Source organism: Suricata suricatta, chromosome 1 (genome assembly GCF_006229205.1).
Source record: "Suricata suricatta isolate VVHF042 chromosome 1, meerkat_22Aug2017_6uvM2_HiC, whole genome shotgun sequence".
Lineage (NCBI taxonomy): Eukaryota > Metazoa > Chordata > Mammalia > Carnivora > Herpestidae > Suricata > Suricata suricatta.
Window position 1 is genome coordinate 77,161,659 of NC_043700.1, and position 21,301 is coordinate 77,182,959.

A 21,301-nucleotide genomic window follows, 5' to 3' on the forward strand; every position below is an offset into this window, starting at 1 on the left:
TTATTTTAAAACTTCCAAAAAAGTTGCCTGAATCTTTAACACTTCATAGAAGGGAAGGAATGTGATGACTGCCAAGATTAGAAAAATTTACATTTAGAAAGTAATACCACAATTGACAAATTTAGTGAAGAAGGAACTTGAGTTCTCCCAGGTATTTTGGTTCTCAGTCTAACACAGGAATATCAGTCCTTCCTTGACTTTCAGTTAACATCCTTCATGTTCACTGGAAAGCATACACTTGTGAAGAACAGTTCTAAATAACTCATGAATTTCAAAATGATTTCAGTGATTTTTGCTTTCTTTCCCGAAAAACATCATTCAAGATGCTTTAGAGTTTGATTCTGTCTCTTCCAGGTGTCTTCTGTGGCTCTTGATAGGCAATCCTTGGTTAGGGTTAAATTTGTTTGTGTGGAAATTTTAGCTACTGTTTTTCTTTCATTTCTAAGATCAGAAAATTTTATAAAGAAGCTATAGTTATGTAAAAGGCAGCTCAGGGTACATTTGGTGTTAAAGCAAAATGAGCTTTTAATGTCTTTTGTTTATTTTTGAGACAGAGACAGGGCAAGCAGCGGGAGGGTCAGAGTGAGAGGGAGACACAGAATCTGAAGCAGGCTCCAGGCTCTGAGGTAGCTGTTGGCACAGAGCCTGATGCGGGGCTCAAACCCACAAACTGTGAGATCATGACCTGAGTTGAAGCTGGACGCTTAGCTGACTGAGCCAGCCAGGCTCCCTGCTATAGACTTTTAACAAACCTCATTCTTTATAGGTTCCCAGATATGGCTCTCAGTTGCAAATAAAACAAATTAATGTCCTCAGACTTTGTTTCAAAACTCTCCAAAACTTCAGCTATTATTTTTCCCCATGTACATACATTTGAGGCACACTGAAAAATGGATCTCTGTTTTCTGAATAATCCACTTTTCCATTTCTGTGTATCTAAGGGCTCTCTGTTCCTTCTCCTAAATGGTCTCCTGTCTAAATCTCCACATGCTGAAATCTTACTCAATGCTTTAAGGTCCTACTTTCTGCAGGGACTTCTTCATAATATGCAAATGAACTTTCTTTCCCTAACTCTTGACCTTGACCATTTGTAACTCTGAATTGATACTTGGATTTTAATTTATTATTTCCATTATTTATTTTTATTATTGAGTACTTCTATAACTTGTTCCTAAATTTTGTGAAGTCAGACTATAAAATATATTTTAGCACCTCTCTTGATTTTTAGTCTCGTGCTATGTACCAAAGAGATGTTTAATAAGATTGCTGGATTTAGACTTATGCTAACTGGCAATGGGGCAAGATGGTAGGTTCTTAAATAACAATTGTCCAGTAAAATTTTCCATGGTTATGAAAATGTTCTCTATGTAGAATGTGGGTAGACTGACTGAAGGAATGAATTTTTAATTTCAATTAAAATAGTAGCACGACTAGAAGGTATAGCACGGTTGTAGAATAAGAGAATGATAAGAAAAAAAAACATCATTTCAGTAATATTATGCTAGCAAGAACCACTGACTTTTTTTAAGGAAATTCCCACAGTAATCTAGGTATCAGGTGGTAAAAGGAATGAAAAAAATGGGGGCACGTTTAATTATGAAAAGAAAATATTAAGAGCAAATGTTTTCTACGACATTAGTAAGTAAGAAGTATCAATAAAAATGGCAAATCACCCAAGTGAGCCAGTACTCATCCTGCCTTATTTTTTGGCAATGTTCCATTATCTGGAGTAATTGTCTACTTTTTATCATTAAAACCTTTTGGACATCATGTTAGGCAGCATAGTATCATCGAGTGGCTTAAAAAAAAAATTTTTTTTTAAGTTTATTTATTTTGAGAGAGAGCACAAAGCCCAATGTGGGGCTTGAATCCATGAAGCCAAAATCCGAGAGGCCTGAGTTGAAACCTTCAAGTCAGATGCTTAACTGACTTAGGTGCCAGTCATCTAGTGGCTTATAATTTGCTTAAGAAAGAAGAAAAAAAAAACAAGTCATACCTTCGGATATCCCTACTTTTAAATGGAGCATATGCAAAAGTCCAAAATGTAAAGAAGATTTAAGTGAGTCACTCTATTTCCTAAGGATTTGGACAGAAACAAATCTGTAGTAATGAGAAATTTATGGTGTGAAATTCTTATGATTAATTTTGGGTTACCTGTTGATTTCTAATTTAACTGAAGATATTCTTAGAGGACAAATTCTAAAAAATCTCATGCATTTAGTGTCCTTTCTCCAATCTATCCTCTATTTTTAAAAAATTTTTTTAATGTTTTATTTATTTTTGATACAGAGAGAGACAGAGCATGAGAGGGGGAGGAGCAGAGAGAGGAGACACAGAACCAGAAGCAGGCTCCAGGCTCTGAGCTAGCTGTCAGCACAGAGCCTGACACGGGGCTCGAACCCACGAACGTGGTATCTGACCTGAGCTGAAGTCAGAGGCTTACCGGACTGAGCCACCCAGGCGCCCCTATTTTTTTTTTTAAAGGATAGAATAGCCAATCTTTTTACAGTATTAAAGACTAAACATTGCCTTGACACATCACAGAATTTCTGGATGCACAGACTTCTTGTCACTTTTTACCATCGGCCTATCATACAATGAGATTATTTTAACCCTTTTTCTATGAATAAGACCCAATACAATTATGAGAATGTCTAAAAAACTTTCTTCACCTTGTCAATCTCATTTGTTTTGGACATGTTATCCTTATTACAATTAAGGTTACTGCCCTCTCAAAATACAGGATTATAGTGATTTGCCTGAACCTTTACATATTAAGATACACGTCATCTGGTTGTAAATTACATATCTGTTTATCTCTCTTTATTATGGCTAGGACATTATTTGATATTTGAAATAAATTTTGTGTGAAAGTAGGTATGAGCTATGACTTTCATAATAAACAGATATAAAAATATTTTACAAATGTGTTAAGGTTGAGAACTACTAACTTGATTACCTATATGTTCTTTTCCTGTGAAGTCCTTGAATATCAGGACTGTATCTTATATTTCTCAAGGAGCCTATCATAATGCCCAGACCTATATATGATGTGAAAATTATAGCTACTATTTGGCTCAATTAAGATTATCTCTTTACCATTGGTTCTAAGTTTCACTTCAAAGTATGTATGTGGATCATTTGCTCCTTGAATCTAGAAAGTCAAAATTTTCCCTTCTGAAAAATTCTCAGCCATGATCTTTTTCATGGCTTCATTTTTCAGACTTCTATTAAGATATACGTAAATAGTCTTTCTCATTCCATTCTCTACACCTCCTTTCTGAAATCAATCGGAGTTCAATCTCATTCTCTGCTGTATTCTGGTAATTTGTACAGATCAACTTTTTAGGTTTCTAACACTCTTTTCTGCTGTCCCTCACCTGTCTAATCTGTGCAGTGATTTTTAAATTTTAAAAAAATGATTATTTGTTTTTGAGCTAAAGTGTGCAAGTGGGGGAGAGACAGAAAGCAGGGGAGGCAGACAGAGAGGATCTCCTCCTTTGCAGAAGATCCATAGTGGGCTCTGCAATGACAGCAGTGGGGCTTGAACTCACAAACCACAAGATTATGACCTAAGCTGAAGTCCACTGGTCAACTGACTGAGCCACCCAGGTGCCCCAGTAAATTTTTTTTTGAAGATTTTATTTTTGGGGTACCTGGGTAGTTCAGTCAGTTGTGGTCTGACTTTGGCTCAGATTACGATCTCACTGTTCGTGAGTCTGAGCCCTGCACTGGGCTCTGCTGACAGCTCAGAGCCTGGAGCCTGCTTTGATTCTGTAGAGTTTCTCTTTCAAAAATAAACAAACATTAAAACATTTTTTTAAGATCTTATTTTTAAGTAATCTCTACATTCAACATGGGGCTAAACTTACAACTCTGAGATAAAGAGCTGCATGCTCCGCTGACTGAGCCAGCCGGGTGCCCCTGTCCATTGAGTTTTTAATGTCACAGCTATACTTCCAATTTCTAAGTCTGTTTGGTTTTTTTTAAACATTTACCCATTGCCTTCTTCTAGTACCATATTCTTAGGGTTTTGTATCCTTCTTTTGTGTATTTTATTATTATTTTTAAGGTTTATTTATTTTTAGAGAGTGAGAGAGAAAGGTAGCATACATGTATGTGCAGGAGCAGGGTAGGGACAGAGAAGAAAGAATTCTAAGTAGGCTCTGTGCTGTCTGTGCAGAGCCTGACATGGGACTTGAACTCACAAACCATGAGATCATGACTTGAGCTGAGATCAGGATTCAGACACTTAACCAACTGAGGTACTCGGGGGCACCTGTGTTTATATTTTAGGTACAACTATTTTATAGTTTGAGAATGTCACCTGACCTTCTTGAAGTTCTAATCCTGTTGTTTGTTGTGTCTGTGTCTATTGCCTCCTTTACAGATGGTTTCCTTTCAAACATTTATAGCCCTGGATTTGAGCTCATGAGTCTTTACTTGTAGGAATCCTGGACCAGGGTTGAGGACATATTCCTGAAAAGTAGTTTTATATTTGCTTCTGCTGGTATTATAGGACAGGACTAAAGAATCTGAGACCCTCTTTTTGCATTACTTTCTTACTATGAAGAGTTTAGACTCTTCTGATTATCTAAATTTTAATTCCACATCCATGTGAGCTGCTGGTCCATGAATACATCTGAAGGGGAGCCATCCATCCACTTTTAACAATCTCAGTGACTGAGATCTACGCTTCCTTGACATCTTCACATCCTTGCCCTTTTGCTGAGAAAACAGTTCTTTGAGAGTCCTGACATTTTATATGTGGTAATCCAATACACTGCTTTGCTTCCTGTTCACAAGTGATTGTTAAAACTCAAGACCTACTGTAGATGAGCAACACCCCTCAGGAAAGCCATATCCTGGTCTCTTCTTTATAATTTATAGTTCTTTCTTTGGTTTTTGATCCCTAGGGATTTCTCTTGCATTCTGTAATATGAGCTGTAGATTAAATGAGTCTTTAAGGAGAGACATAGAAAATACTACATAGAAAAAAATCTCTGGGCTTAAGTCATTGCTTTGCGATGTAGTAAATCTGTAACCTAGAGCAAATAACTACCTTATTTGACATTAATCTTCTTCATCTACAAAATGGGAATACTACCTAAAGAGTCTAACACACAAAATTACTATGAGATTCAAATGAGAGAATAGATTTAAAAACTGCAAATTACAAAAGTACTCTATAACCACAGGGTGCTATAATTACTTAACAGGATATTAAGAAAACTCTGCAGTTCATTAAAGCCCTAAACAACCAGAGTTATGTGGTGATCCTTATAATGTTTTAAATTTTGTGTGTGTTTGAGTGATATATTCATTTGAGGATCTGGTAAAAGCTAAGAATCTGCCTCCCATACCTAGATGCCAGAACTTTCAAATCATTCCAGAGTATTCCTATGCTCTCTGGAGACAAGCATTAAATAGCAGGTAGTAAATAAGTCTTGCATTAAGAATGTCTGTTCTAGATAGAGGAAGGTAAATACCAGTGGTAGCTCTAAAGTAACTGATAGAAACATACATATGTAGGACAGTGATGGTCTCAGTGTTTAATCTTTAGAAATCTGTATAACTCCCCAAACAAAATAATACAAACATATACCAAATTTATACTCACCTATCTGGATTTATGAGAGATCGTATAGTGATAGCAGCCTTTAAACGCTGCTTGACATCTAGGTAACTAGAAGGTTCATCAAACATGAAACTATGAGAAAGAAAAGCAAACAATGATTTGTAAGACAAATAGGACACAATTCTATTTTACATGATACTTTAAAGCTCTGTAACATAGTTTGATTAAACAACCATCCCCTCTTATACCAATGAGAAGTCCACTGCATAAGAGTAAGAATTTCTGTATTCTGTTCAGAAGTAGAAAGAGAACAAATTACAAAAGTGGGGCTGTATATCAAGCCTTGGAGAGACTCTCTGATTAAGATAACTTACAAATTGTTATTGCCTCATAAAAAATAGTTTGAAATAGTGTGGAGTAATTCAGACAGCTTTGCTCTTGACTAGCTAACGTCTGCTGCATTAAAGCAAATGAGTTTTTGAAAAGGAGAGCACCACACAGAATTACAGAATACTCTGTGGAAAAGAGCTAGCCTGCACTGGATGTAAGAGCAGGAACGTGGAAAAAGATGGGAGCAATATAGATCTGGGGAAAGAGAGGTACTAGAAGGTAGGAAGGAAACTACTTCTTTCCTTTTCTCTCTCACATGACATGCCACCCTGATTAAAGAGTAACCTTAACAGACCTCATGTTCTACTTGAGGTATTTAAAACTGTTGCTGGCCTGGTTGGAGAGCTTAAGTTTTCAAAAAATATCCCTTTATATACAGAGTTTAAATAATATGGAACTGATTATATTAAAAAGTGCTGCAACCCATAAGTTGTGAAATACTTATTTAAATAAATGAGTGATTCTCCCCCTTTGGGAGTAAAAGGGTGGCAATGAATGTATAAATGCTTCAATATCTTACCTTAGAGTAGAACCTTAGATACTATTTCTATTAACTTCTCTCAAAAGCACTGCCTTATTAACAGTATTATAAATAAAAACTCTAAAATAAGATGAAGACATACAAAATTTGCAAAGCAACCTACATATCAGCCTTCTGTATGCAAACGACAGCACAAGCAAATCTCTGCAACTCTCCTCCTGAAAGATCTTCAACATTTCGTTCTTTTAGATGGGTTAAATCTACAAAGAATATAGAGGCATTGTGTTCAATGTTGTAAGTGTTATTTTACCTCTTCTAGGCAAAATGTATATTGCACATCATTCTGGGTGTGAATGATATTTCAGTTGAAAATTATTAATGTAAGAAATGAATACAATTCCTAGAGATTTTCCCATGTATTTTAGTAATCCATATAAAATGTATCTATTTATATATATGAATTAAGTTCATGACCTATTAAAGCATGAACACAAAATAAACTCTTACCAAGCTGTTGACATACAATTGCTTGTGTCTTTGTTTCATCCTTTCGGTCCAAGATAGACCCCACTGTCCCCTGTCGTACATAATATACCAGAAATAGTTACTACTATTTTCCTTCAGTCTTAAAAAGTTAACAAAGTAAAACAAGTTTAGTTTGATACATATTTTATATCTCCAGATATCTAAAATACATAAATTCCTCCTAAAGAGCAACTGACCTTTGCAGCCTTGGGAATCTGGTCTACATACTGAGGTTTGATAATGGCTTTTAGGTCATCTTCTAGAATCTTGGTAAAGTAATTTTGCAATTCGGATCCACGGAAGTAAGTCAAAATTTCTTGCCAATCAGGTGGATCCTAGAAATATAATTATCTGAATTTAATAATCATAATAATGCAAAAAAGGGTGATTATCACACAGTTGACTCCTGAACACGGGTGAATTTTTTTGATAACTACAGTAAAGTACCGTAAATCTATCTTCTTTTCCTTATGACTTAATTACGTCTTTCCTCTAGCTTACTTTACTATATTATAGTACATATACAAATACTTAAATAGCTTAGTGCAATCGCATTTTTTGCTGTGACATGAAGGAATCTTAAAGGCTTTATGCAGAATGAAACAAGGGAGCCACAGTAGGACAAATACTACATGATTCCACCTCTATGATGTCCTTAAAATAGTCACACCCATAGAAGTAGAGTGTTTCTGTTATTGGTGTAAGGCTTCCGGTCAACAACAGGCTACTAATAGTTAAGTTTTGGGGGAATCAAAACTCATGTATGTATTTTCAACTGAGTGGTGGTGGTGGGGTGGAGGTCACTACTCCTAACCCTCGCATTCTTCAAGGGTCAACTATACATCCAAACAGAAGCCTTCTGGCTTCTAAAACTTAATTAACAGTTTAAGGAAGTTCAAATTTATCAGTTAAGTAGCATTAACAGATCTTAATTAAAAAGGAGTTTTATCTATATATGGTTTTTCAGCATTAATTAATGAATGATACTGAATAAGAATATTAAAAAAATTATATACTTTTCATCAAAGTCTCATAAAACTGACCGAAGTATTCATTTTCATAAAGTAGTATACATACGTCATACTTTCCAAGGTTTGGCTTTTGTTTTCCTGCTAAAATTTTTAAAGCAGTTGACTTTCCAATTCCATTAGTTCCAACTAATCCTAAAACTTCACCTGGACGAGGGATAGGCAACCTGTCATAGGTATACAAAAATGAATAGAAAATAAACAAAACTCGGACTTAGGTAGAAAAAGCTACATAATACCAGTATCTTGTATTTTAATGCACTCCACACACACCCATTAATAAGCTAAGAGATATATGCCAGATATTATTGGCTATTAGGATAAAAAAACAGCCAAAAGTAACTTAAACTGTTAATTGTTAGAAATGCATCCATGACCAATATTACTCCAAATTTTATTTTCAATTTTCATTCATGTCCATTCTAAAGTAATTCTCCTTTACATTAAGGCTCAGTTTTAACGTATAACCAAATGCTCTGGTACAAAATTACATAGCAGGTGCAACCTCACACTGTCTTTTTTTTTTTTTTTTTTTTTTTTTGGTCCTGCCATTTACTTACAAGGAGAAAAGTGCCACATCAACCAGAAATACTCCACTTCATTCTCCCTGCTGCAGAAGGCTCTTTAAAGCTGGCAGGTTGAGAAATACCTTTTTATTAGTTTAATCTAGACTCTCAGATTCAAAATATCAGTGTTCAACAGATTAAAAACCTCAAAGTACTCCTGTGATTTAACAATATACGTTTAAGTTCAGAGTAATATTCTCTGTAGAGGAGATTAATAGATAAATAAAACGCAAAACAAGTTTCTTAAAAGTTACTTTGGGGATATGAGTATTATTAACGATAGTAATTCTCAACCTCACTTGTATATCAGAATCAGCTGGGAGCTTTTTCAACTTACTGAGGTCTAGATTTAATACCTAGAGATATGATGTAATTCAGATGGGCTGAAACCTAGGCATTAGTTTTTTTAAAAACCCCAAGTAATTCTAATGTTAGCCAGAATGAAACACTGACAATATGCAGTATGATTTTGTATATTATAATTTTACATTTCTCTTTAGTGGATGGTTAATACTTCTTCCCATTTTTATCTTTCTCTGAAAATTCCAAATGTATTTTACCCTTGATCAAAGTAAAGAGGAGTGTTGACTTGAAAATATACCTGTGTAGTTTGAAGGCATTGGCACAATATCGATGTGTTGTTTCTTTTTCCAAGTTACTTGGTAAATTGACAATTGATAAGGCGCCAAAGGGACATTTCTGTTATTTAAAGTAAAAAATTTTGTGTTAATTTCTAGAAATGTATTTATGACTAAAATAAAGAACTTTTTATAAAAAATCTTCAAAATGTGGAAATTATGGGGTGCCTGACTGAGTCAGGCAGAAAAGCATGTGACTCTTGTTCTCAGGGTGGAGTTCGAGCCCTACATTGGGTGTAGAGATTACAAAACAAAACAAAACTCCAAATGTAGGACTTTCACAAGATGTAAAACACTGCTTTATTTTCTTATCTAATTAAAAAATAAAAGTTAAATTCTTTGAAGGCAAGAATCATTAACTAATTTTGTATCTCCCTTAGTGACTGGTGTATTTCTAGATTTTAATACTTACTGAAAAAACCTTACAAAAATTGAGGGCTAGTTGTGTGTGTGTGTTAACATGATTAGATAAGAGGCAAGATAAACATGCTTGTTGAGAATATCATTCCAAATTCAGTTGACAGATACTTTCTAACTCCTTCTTGTCTTTGTATGCTTTCTTTTGTACTTTGTAAATTAGTCCCTTAAGGTCTTTCTGGTTAATATTTAGTTAGATTTAAGATTAAGTTCTTTACATATTGTATCTATCTCAGTCTATTTACATCCCATCAACAATCAGCATAATATTGTGCACAGAGCAAGGATTAATATCTTTCCATTGTGGTTTTTAACTGTCCCAAATGAAACAGATGCTTTATATTCCAACTAAGTAAATTCACATTAAAAAAAGTTTACCCATGGAAAAACTCAAAGAACAGTCGATTATCAAACAAACATCCAAGGAACAAGAATGGCAAGAACTGGAAGATCATTTAAGAGCATCAAGGTGACTAGAAAAATTTCTCAGACTACTGTAAAGGTACATTCAAAGAATATAACCTCGGATTAGATATCTGTTAAGCAGAACTGTTTACAGAGGTGAGGGGATCAATTCAAAAGTCTTTGTATACAAAGATTTCAGGGAATTCCCAATAAGTCTTTTTTTAAAAATTTTACATGTTTTATTTATTTTTGAGATAGACACAGAGTGAGCAGGGGAGGGCCAGAGAGAGGGAGACATAGAATCTGAAGAGAGGCTCCAGGCTCTGAGGTAACTGTCAGCACAGAGCCTGACGCAGGGCTCGAACCCATGAACCGTGAGATCATGACCTGAGCCGAAATCAGATGCGTAACCAACTGAGCCACCCAGGTGCCCCTGAAAATCCATCATTTTAAAGTTGAAAGCCCTAACCAAACTATTCAACACAACAAAAACTAACTGAGGTATTTTGAAAAATCACTCTATTGCACTAGATTAAAAAAATTTTGGCTGAATCCATTTCTATTTAAAAGGTGTGATTTAAAATTAAATACCGACTTGAAAAGACTACAGGTAATATGACTCATACTTTTTGTATTACATTTCCCAAAGTACTTGTAAAGACATGCTCTAGAATGTCCTTCTCATAAAAGGTTGAAATAAAAAAAAGGGTGAAAAAAGAAATTAATTTTGGTTGGAAATGGCTTTCCAATGTTGAGTATGGCAAGGATAACTTTTACATAGGGTGGTTTAATTAATTAAAAAAACAATAATACTAGATTTCTCATAGAATACCATTTTCCTAAATTTACATTCTTTACTCGCTGCTTTATATTTTGCCTCTTTAAAAATAGTTATAATGGGGATGGCTGGGTGGCTCAGCTGGTTGAGTGTCTGACTCTTGATTTCGGTTCAGGTTATGATCCAGGGTCATGGGATTGAGCCCTATGTTGGGCTCTGTGCTGGGCGTGAAGCCTGCTTGAGAGTCTGTCTGTCCGTCTCTCTTTCCCTCTGCCTCTCTCTCTCCTGCTTGGGTTTTCTCTAAAATAAAATAAAATAAAAATAAAAATAAAATAAAATAAAATAAATAAAATAAAATATTTAAAAAAACAACCGTTATAACATATTCAGAATTTTCTGACTCTTTTCAGTTTACAAATTTGATCTAATAAATATAATGCCACTTACCTTAATACAAATACCACAACCAATACAAAGGGTTTCAGAAATCCATGCTATTTTGCTCTGGGGTGTAACCTCTATGCATAGTTTTCCTGGCAAAAGAAAAGAGAGAATTAAGTCATTTTCCCTGCCATTCTAATTTTCTAAACATTGTTATTTAGGTAATTCTGGTTCCAAATCTCCGTACAGAAGCTAATTTTCAAAAGCAAAGGCCACATGAAGAAATACATTTGAGATCATATCCTAAAAAAAAATAATGCTATGTGGGAATTAATTATGATATAATTAATGTATATTAATTTACTACTGGTGAAGAAAATATGCTTATAAAACCTAAAACAGCTTTATTTTGTTATTTTTTAAAAAGTTTATTTATTTAAGTAACCTCTATTCCTCATGTGGGGCTTGAACTCATGACCTGAGATCAAGAATTGCATGCTCTCCTGACTGACCAGATGCCTCTAAAACAGTTTTATTTTTAAGCTGACTGACCCTTAATAAGTCACAAAATATGTCTTGGAAATTGAAACGTACACCAGAAAAAGGAATATGTTACCTAAATCAGTAAAGTTCCAAAAAGATATGTAGCCATCCAATATACAAAAGAAATTGGCATTACAGATATTAATAATGGAATTTCTAAATAACATGGCAGACTAAAATAGATGACATCTAAAGTTTCTTTTAAGATTCAAAAGTATACCTCACTAGTACAGTTAAAGTAACAATTACTTTAACCAATAATTCTGAATTGTTTTAAATTCAATTTTGAAAATAGAGCAAAACCTCATGAATTAGTCATTCTTATTAAGCTACTTATTTTTGCTTTTTAAAATGAGAATACTATCAAAACCCAAATATGCTGGTAGTCTTTTCTCCATGACTTAAAGTAATTACAGAACTTTTGTAGAACAACAAGAATCTCAGTAACAAACTGATTTTATAGTCAATGAACTTTAAAAAATATCGATAATATGTTATTCTACTAGTCACAAAGCAATAAAAAATTTAGAACAAAGTCTGGTCTTACCTTTAGAGTTTAAAGAAACTAAGAGGAAAAAAGTATATGCCTAGAGAACTCTGAAGCTAATTTATTTCTTTTAAAATCCTTTAAATGATCTAACGACCCACTTACCCATTCGAACCACTGGGCAACTCTTTTTGCACTCCTGCCGACATTTCTTAGGTTTACATTTGTCATGGTTGACAATAGCAATTCTCGTTAATTTATCTGCCATGATCCCAAGTAAGAATATCCAATTCTTCTGTTAAAGAAAAGTTAACAAAATTATGGCACTATGAATGCAATTAGTTAAGAGAAATGAATCAGAAGCATAAAAATTGGAGGAGAACATAAAGTATCACTATAAAGTATCAAGGAGTGTGTCAATTTTGATTTTGTTTTGACTGACTGCTTCCTCTTGTACACCTTTTTCTCACACCCTGCAGTACTACTGGGTTTGGAGAGGGATAAGAGATTGTGCCCAGTGCTCCTCCCAGACTATCTTATCTCTCCCTCCTCATTATAAAGAGTCAGCTTTTGCTTCTCAGATCATCCAACTGCTTTAATTTAACTATCAGTTCACTCCTTCCCATCCTCTGAAGATTTCAGCCCTAGGCTAAATTTTACTCTTACAAATCCTGTCATAACTCTTGATTTCAGTATGTTCATAGATGATCTATTAACTGCCTGTTCTCTTAGTTCAGTACCCTCTCTCCTCCAATGGTCTGATCTTGTCTTTCACCCTGTTCAACCCCTCATTCCTTTGGTGAAACCTTTGACCTTATCATTAACAGTGACTGCAATCCTTCTATAACCTTTATTTTAAATACCCCATTCTCCAATCACCACTTCTGTCTTTTCAGCCTACCCCTTGTACCCAAAATTCAACAACCCTTTGAACTCCCCTATTACCCAGACCTACTATCATTATCTCTTGATTCTACTGCATCACCAACTGTCCCTCAGCTCTTCTATCTTCATGTCCCTCTTGTCCTTCTGCACCCAGCTAACATTCCAGTCAATCATTTATATCCTAAACTATAATCCTAGTTACATACAACTCCTCACCTGTGCACATAAAGCTGAAAATGCTGACTAGTGTCATCTCAAGTGACCCAGACAACCAGCAATCACATACATATTTCTATAGTGAAGTCCACTTGCATACTAAAAGACATGAAGGGGAATACTCTAACAATTCTCTCCTGCACGTCATATCAATCATTCCACTGGTTCATTCTCATCAGCATTTAAACACTTTATTATCTGACCCCATGCTTTATTTCTCCTTCCACTTATTTATTTTTAATGTTTACTCATTTATTTTGAATGAGTATCCCAAGCAGTTTCTGCGTTGTCAGCACCGAGTCGACTGCAAAGCTCGATCCCATGAATCTTGAGATCATGAACCAAAATCAAGAGTAGGTAGGATGTTTAACCGACTGAGCCACCCAGGTGCCCCATCCTTCCTCTTATAGCAAGACTACTTGGGGGGGCGCCTGGGTGGCTCAGTCGGTTAAGCCTCCGGCTTCGGCTCAGGTCAGATCTCACATTCGTGGGTTCAAGCCCCCCGTCAGGCTCTGTGCTGACAACTAGCTGAGAGCCTGGAGCCTGCTTCTGGTTCTGTGTCTCCTTCTCTCTCTGCCCCTGCCCGTCTCATGCTCTGTCTCTCTCTGTATCCAAAATAAATAAAACTTAAAAAAAAAAAAAAAAAGGACTACTTGGAAGAGTTGCCTATAGTCAGTGTTCCAAATTTCTGTGTATTTTCTCTGGACTTCATTACAGACTTTAGTGCCCATCATTCCACCAAAATAGCTTGTCAGTCATCAACATTCTATACATGGGTAAAACAAATAGGTAATAGTTTTTAATTTACTTGAACAACCTATTACATCTAACACAAAATATGACGCTTTCCTGCTAGAACTTGGTTCTGGGACATAGTACTGATCTGGTTTTCCTCCTATATTCCTGGTCATTTTTCCTTACCTTCTAGGCTAAAAGTTGAAGAGTGCTCTAATAATGTCACAGTTTTTAACTACATTCATTCTCTAAGGTGTTTTATTCTAATCTGATATCCTCAAAATCCTACTTATATGCTGCTAAGTCCCAAATTTTTATCTCTAGTCATGACACCTCTCCTAACCTTAAACTTGTTCATCTACCTGACTACCCAAAATCTCTTCCTGAAGGTCTAATATACATCTCCCAAACTGAACACCAGAAGTCCCAATCAGAATTTGCTTCTTTAACAGTCTTGCCCATTCTGTTACATGACAACTCTAGTCTTCCATTTATTCAAGCACAAATCCTTGAAGTTAACTTTTAACATGCCACAGCAGCAAATTCTGTCCGATTTACCTTCATGAATCTGGCCACTTCTCATGACTCTGGTCTACACCATCATTATTTCTTACCTGCATTACTCTAATAGCTCCCTATCAGGGCTCTCTGCTTTACTCTTACCTACTTCTACTCCAACCCTTGAGAGTTCCTTCTCATGACAGAAGTAAGGGTGAACCTTTTATTTTTTGATCTTTTCAACTTTTACTCATTTTTTGAGAGAAATGGAGTGAGAGCAGGGAAAGTGGCGGAGAAGGAGGGAGACACAGAATTCGAAGCAGGCTCCAGGCTCTGAACTGTCAGCACAGAGCCCCAATCCAGGACTTGAACCAAACTCAGACTTAAAGGGACTGAGCCACCCAGGTGCTGTAGGGTGATCCTTTTAAAATGTAAGCAGCAATTTCCTCCTCAATACTCCCCAAAGGCAAAAGAATCAAGAACAAAAATGAACTATTGGAACCTCATCAAGATAAAAAGCTTCTGCCATGCAAAGGAAATAATCAAAAAAACGAATAGGCAACCAACAGAATGGGAAAAGATAGTGGCAAATGGCATATCAGATAAAGAGCTAGTATCCAAAATCTACAAGGAACTCACTAAACTCCATACACAAAAAATGAATAATTCACTGAAGAAATGGGCAGAAGACCTGAACAGACGCTTCTCCAAAGAGGACATCACATGGCCAACAGGCACATGAAATGATGCTCAGCGTCACTCATCATCAGGGAAATACAAATCAAAACCACACTGAGATACCACCTCACACCACACAAAGTGGCTAAAATGAGCAAATCAAGAGACTATGGATGCTGGGGAGGATGTGGAGAAACGGGAACCCTCCTACACTGTTGGTGGGAATGTAAACTGGTGCAGCCACTCTGGAAAACCAACGGCAATGAGGAAGAATGAAATCTGGCCATTTGTAGCAAAGTGAATGACCTTGAGGGTGTCATACTGAGTGAAATAAGTCAGGCAGAGGAGGACAGATACCATATGTTTGCACTCAGAGGTCTAACAGGAGAAACCTAACAGAGGACCATAGGGAGGGGAAGGGGGAAAGAGAGTTGGAGAGAGAAAGGGACACAAATCACGAGAGACTATTGAATACTGAAAACGAACCGAGGGCTGAAGGAGGAGGGAGATGGGGGGAAGGGAGTGATGGTCGTGGAGGAGGGCACTTGTGGGGAGAAGCACTGGGTGTTATATGGAAACCAATTTGACAATAAACTATTAAAAAAAAAAAGTAAGCCAGATCATGTCACTCCTCTTGCGTAAAGTCCTGCAACGGCTTCCCTACTCATTCTGAGTAAAAGCCAAAGTCCTTAAAATAACAAATGAGGTACTGATTAGTCTCTAATACTTTCTGATCTCATCTCCAACTACTCTACTTCTTATTCATTTTGATCCAGTCACCTTGGCTCCTTGTTTTTCTTAGAGCACACATCAGACATGTTATTGCTTCAGGACTTTGACATTTTCTGTTCCCTCTGCCTGTAATGCTATTCCCCCTAGTGAGTTACAAGGCTCACTACGTCAAGTCTTTTTAATGTTTCTCAGTGAGCCTTCTCTAGCTTACACTACCAAAAAAAACCACCTACTGTCTGTCTTTTTTTCCTGATTTTTCTCCTTAGCACTTTCTACTACACTGCAGTACATATTTCATACGTATGTGTATATATGGTTTATGTTATGTCATGTCTACATACATGTATTTATATACTTTCTCTCTCTCTACACACAGACAGTACTTTCCCCTCCCCAAGTTAAAGGTAGTCTATCATGAAGGCAGGCATTTCTTGTCTGTTCGGCCCAGTGGCTAAACCAATGCCCATATCATAAGAGCTCAAGTATTTCTGTTGAATAAATGAGAAAATTAATTTAAAAATAGTAAATAGTTTTCCTATAGGTTTCAGTGACCTCAGAAATATTGGAAATTACCAATATTCCATAGCAACAGCTATCCACTAGAGTACGTGCTGAGAAAAAAATCATCCAAAAGGAGACTAAGTATTGATGTAATAAACAGAATGGTAAGGGTAACTGATAGACCCATTTAAAAAATACCCCTTTAAAAGCTGATCCAATTTTCATAAAGACTAAAAGAGAAAGAAATCAAATGACTTGAATTGCTACAACAAAGCTTTAATTCTAAGTGACAACTCCCTGAAAACTGATGATTCTTTAGTTAGCTATTAAAATAAAGCTGGACATCACACAAATTACCTAATAAATGAATGTCATAAAGTCCCTTCTAGAGAATGAATCTTTCATCAAAAAACTGACTTACATTAACCTTTATTTCTGTCAAACTACTAAAGTGTTTCAATGATACTTCAAACCTTTTTAAGAACTAAGTGAGGGGTGCCTGGGTGGCTCAGTTGGCTGACATCAGCTCAGGTCATGATCTTGCGGTTTGTGTGTTTGAGCCCTGCATCAAGCTCTGTGCCGACAGCTCAGAGCCCAGAGCCTGATTCAGGTTTTGTGTCTCCCTCTCTCTCTGCTCCTCCCCAGCTTGTGCTCTGTGTCTCTCTCTCAAAAACAGTTAAACCCTCAAAAATTTAAAAACCAAAATCCCCCCCAACAAAATTAAGTGAATGTAAGAGATGACTTTTATAGAAAAATAAAAAAAATACCAGAGATAATTAATAAGTGTATTTACTAAGAAAGTGATGAATTATAATGCATTTAAGAAAAAGAAATATAGATTCTTTGTAAACCTGTTACTTGTGTGAACACCACTGATTAAATTTGTATACTATTTTAAAGAATTGGGAAGAGAGAGCCCTACTTTTTCAATGATAATGATACAGCACTGGAAAGCTTGGGCCAGGGGGAGAGTTTAGTAACAGACTCCTGGAAACAAAGAGGAATAGAAGATTTCCAGATCTGAAGACAAACTGTTTTCAAATAGGTACTCCAACAATGACCCTCAGTGTCACTCTTCCAGCTGGCAAGAAAAAAGGAAGTGAGGCATCATGAAAAACAACTGCAGTCTAAGACCAAAATTATTTTAACATCATGTGAAAGCACTTGAAAGACTGTCTTAGCGAATGATGCTTGGTATCACATAAAATGTTCCAACTTATGGTTACTGTGGGTTATTAGTCTTATAAAACATGTAAGTGGGGAGTGGTGCACAACTCTGATTTCAGAATCCTACACTGGAGACATTTAGAAGGGACAACAAAATTATACCGCTTTCTTTTTTCTCTCAGAAGTTACATTAAATGTTCTTCTGAAAAAAAATTTTTATGGGGATAACAAGGTTTTTAACATGAAAAAAATACCCTTTTTGATGCAAATACATATAAGAATCTTTGGTTTAATACGGACAAAGCATTGTTCTTAGGTAGCTGATATAGGATGAATATTCTCAGTATATGAGACAAATATACTGAGAAATGCAACACAAATGCCACTATCATAAATGCCTAGCTAGTAGTCTCTGTAGAAGACAGGGTAAAATCCAAACCAAACCAAACCAAAATAACTCCTCCCACATCCCTCCCCACTGTTTTGACAGTTATTTCTCACTGCCACTGACTACCGTACACAAAAAAAAGAGAAAATAGATTTATGTATATTTTATAGGATGTCAGAATAGGCTTTGAATTTCGTGTCCACAAGATACGAACCAATGCGTCCCTAATCTCAAGCAATTTAAGATCTAAAGAAGGGAAAAACAAATTACCAAGAAGAAAGCACCAAGTGCTATAAAGCGCACCCGAAAAGCAAAGGCGTTCACCTGGGAGGTTACTTGGAAAACCGAATACACGTTGCTCTAGAAGAAAAGTAGAACGACAAATGGCCATCATTCCTATAAAGACGACAAAACGCTCTGACTCATTCCATAATCACCAGAAAAGCGGAGGAAGAAAAGACCACGACTTCCTATAATCAAACACACACATGTGACAATATGTCCGTTTTACTGTGTCAGGTTAAGGATGGGGCCGGGGGAGGGGAAGACGACGCTCTGAGTTCTGAAGTTGCCTTCTCTGTAATAGTACAGGGGAGTGGAGACCGTGGAGACTGTATCTCTGAAATGGCATCTAAGTTCATTCTCGTAGCCCCTGGTGGGGGTGGGTGGCAACAGTGGCCAAGAGCCAGGTCAGCTGGAGGGGATGCGCGACGAGCCTCTAAGTCCTCGGCGGTGCCCGCAGTTCGGCGGATCCAGCTGTCCCTCCCAAGCCGGCTGCCACGCGCCGCTGGCTCCTCCACTACCGACACCAGAGGCCTCACCAAAGGCTCTCAGACAACGTTCCTACTGTCTTTAAATCTTGGGAGACCACTGCTAACGGACACACCCTTAGGGGCTAGTCAGGTACCTGGAAAAAATGATTCCCTTGCGGAGGAGAGCGCAGAGGCCAAGTCAGTTCTTGCTTTCACTTCTCTCTCACACAGCGTGATCCTACGGCCACCGGCCAAAATGGCGGTGCCCAGCCACCGCCTCGCGCATGCCTTAGGGACGTACTGCGCGCGCGCAACAGAGAGCGACGGGCGGAGCCTGGCGTTGGTAGGGCCAGAAGGCGAGAGCTGACGTCATTATGCTGCGACTCCAAATTACGGTGGTTGGGAAAGCCGGGCTGTCCTGAGTGGGAGTGGCACCGAGCTGCAGGGTATCCTATAAAGGTGAGTTGCGGCAAGCCGGGTCTGCATGCTGTAAGTGTGTGAGCTTCCCTCCTCCACCCTGTCCTGGAGAATGGTTTTTTAGAAAGCAGATGCGTTCTCATCCCCATTCTCAGTCCCCTTTTCCGCTCGCGATCTCAAGGCCTCTGGAGAGCCATTGCCCATTCTAGATTTTTAGTAGAGGTATCAAGCAGAATCGACAGGGTCTGGTCCAAGTACTGCTGGCGGTGGCGTTGTCCTTGGCTTCAGCTTTTGAACAGAGTGGCCAGTAACCCAGGCTTTTCCGAGCTCCGTGTTTTATCCACTTGGTGGCGTCCAGTATCAAGTCAGGCAGTTGAATTCTGCTCCTGTGTAGCTATGGGCTTTTTTTTTTTTTTTTTTTTTTTACAATTTGACATTTTTGCATATTTGACAACGACAGGACATTCAGCTTGTAGTGCTAGTCACAGGTTTACTTGTCTCATCCTAGACCTTACTTACACTGCAGAAGGCAATACTTTAGCTTAGGACTGCACCTATTTATTCATTAAGTAATAAGTCTCAGGGCTTTTGGAATTTTACAGTCTAATGGCTCTACTATATTTAATTTAGAGTATCAAGTGCAGTGTTGAGATTAGGAACCAACTGAGATATAAATGGTTTCAAAGAGATGTTATACTGAACTATTGAGCCAGGGTTTTTTTTTTTTAAGTTTATTTATTTATTATTATTTTAACATTTTTCCTTAAGTTTTTTAGAGATGGAGCATGAACAGGGAAGGGTAAAGAGAGAGGGAGACAAAAAATCCAAGCAGGCTCCAGTCCCGGGACTATCAGTACAGAGCCCAATGCGGGGCCTGAACCCAGGAACCTGAGATCTTGACCTGAGCTGAAGTCCGACGCTTAACTGACTGAGCCACACAGTCGCCCCAAGTTTATTTATTTATTTTTGAGAGAGAGCAAGAGTGAGAGTGAGAGTGAGAGTGAGAGAGAGAGAGAGAGAGAACCCAAAGCAGGCTCCCTGCTGTCAGCGCAGAGCCTGACTTGGTGCACGATCTTACCAACAGCGAGATCCTGACCAAACTGAAATGAAAGTCAGTTGCTTAACTGACTGAGCCACCCAGGCACCTTGGGCCAGGTTTATAATAGCATATGTAACCATGTTCAGTATCTGTAACTTTGCACTACAATAATCTGTTTTACATACCATCTGAGATTTTTTCTTTAAAAACATTTTTAAAATGTTGATATGTTTATTTTTGAGAGAGACAGAGAAGGAGCAAGTAGGGGAGGGGCACAGAGAGAGGGAGACAGAATCCCAAGCAGGCTCAGTGCTGTCAGCAAAGAGCCTGACACAGTGCTTGCACCCACAAACTGAAGTTATGACCTAAATTGAAGCCAGGAGTCAGATGCTTAACCAACTGAGCCACTCAGGGGCCCCAGAGATTTTTTTTTCATATTTGCATAGACTTACCAAGATTAGCAAAAGATGAGAAAGTTGCAGTAAATTTTTGGGTTTAGAATGGGTCAGTTACTCACTTCCATGCCTTGAAACCATTTTTCTGACATTATCTTCTATGGCAAGAGCACATATAAATGGAACTTTTGACAACTAGTGTGGAGAAGTGATTTTTCTCTGTTTCACTTAATGGATTATTTATTTATTTATTTTATAACAGTTTATTGTCAAATTGGTTTCCATATAACACCCAGTGCTTCTCCCCACAAGTGCCCCCCTCCATGACCATCACCACCTTTCCCCCTCCCTCTCCCCTTTCAGCCCTCGGTTCATTTTCAGTATTCAATAGTCTCTCATGATTTGTGTCCCTCTGTCTCCCCAACTATCTTTCCCCCTTCCCCTCCCTATGGTCCTCTGTTAGGTTTCTCCTGTTAGACCTCTGAGTGCAAACATATGGTATCTGTCCTTCTCTGCCCGACTTATTTTGCCTAGCATGACACCCTCGAGGTCCATCCACTTTGCTACAAATGGCCAGATTTCATTCTTATTGCCATGTAATACTCCATTGTGTGTGTGTGTGTGTGTGTGTGTGTGTGTGTGTGTGTGTATACCACATCTTCTTGATCCATTCATCAGGTG

At 37.4% G+C, this 21,301-nt stretch overlaps 2 protein-coding genes across 5 annotated transcripts in view; one reads left to right on the forward strand and one right to left on the reverse strand.

The window, feature by feature from the left end:
• The window catches only part of ABCE1 (ATP binding cassette subfamily E member 1), a 32,672-nt gene extending 13,633 nt beyond the window's left edge, over positions 1-19,039 (reverse strand). The window contains exons 1-9 of the mRNA XM_029940614.1: positions 18,925-19,039; positions 12,383-12,512; positions 11,254-11,339; positions 9,170-9,267; positions 8,052-8,169; positions 7,172-7,309; positions 6,957-7,026; positions 6,613-6,709; positions 5,621-5,710 (exon numbers count right to left, since the gene is read on the reverse strand). Coding sequence (XP_029796474.1) covers positions 5,621-5,710; positions 6,613-6,709; positions 6,957-7,026; positions 7,172-7,309; positions 8,052-8,169; positions 9,170-9,267; positions 11,254-11,339; positions 12,383-12,485 — 800 coding nt within the window. The 5' untranslated portion in view covers positions 12,486-12,512; positions 18,925-19,039. The remainder of the gene's footprint in view (positions 1-5,620; positions 5,711-6,612; positions 6,710-6,956; positions 7,027-7,171; positions 7,310-8,051; positions 8,170-9,169; positions 9,268-11,253; positions 11,340-12,382; positions 12,513-18,924) is intronic.
• Positions 19,040-19,158: 119 nt separating this feature from the next.
• Positions 19,159-21,301, forward strand: part of ANAPC10 (anaphase promoting complex subunit 10) — a 101,190-nt gene continuing 99,047 nt past the window's right edge. For all 4 annotated transcript variants that reach the window (XM_029955974.1, XM_029955986.1, XM_029956087.1 and 1 more), the window contains exon 1: positions 19,159-19,228. The gene's annotated coding sequence lies outside the window, so the exon portion shown is untranslated. The remainder of the gene's footprint in view (positions 19,229-21,301) is intronic.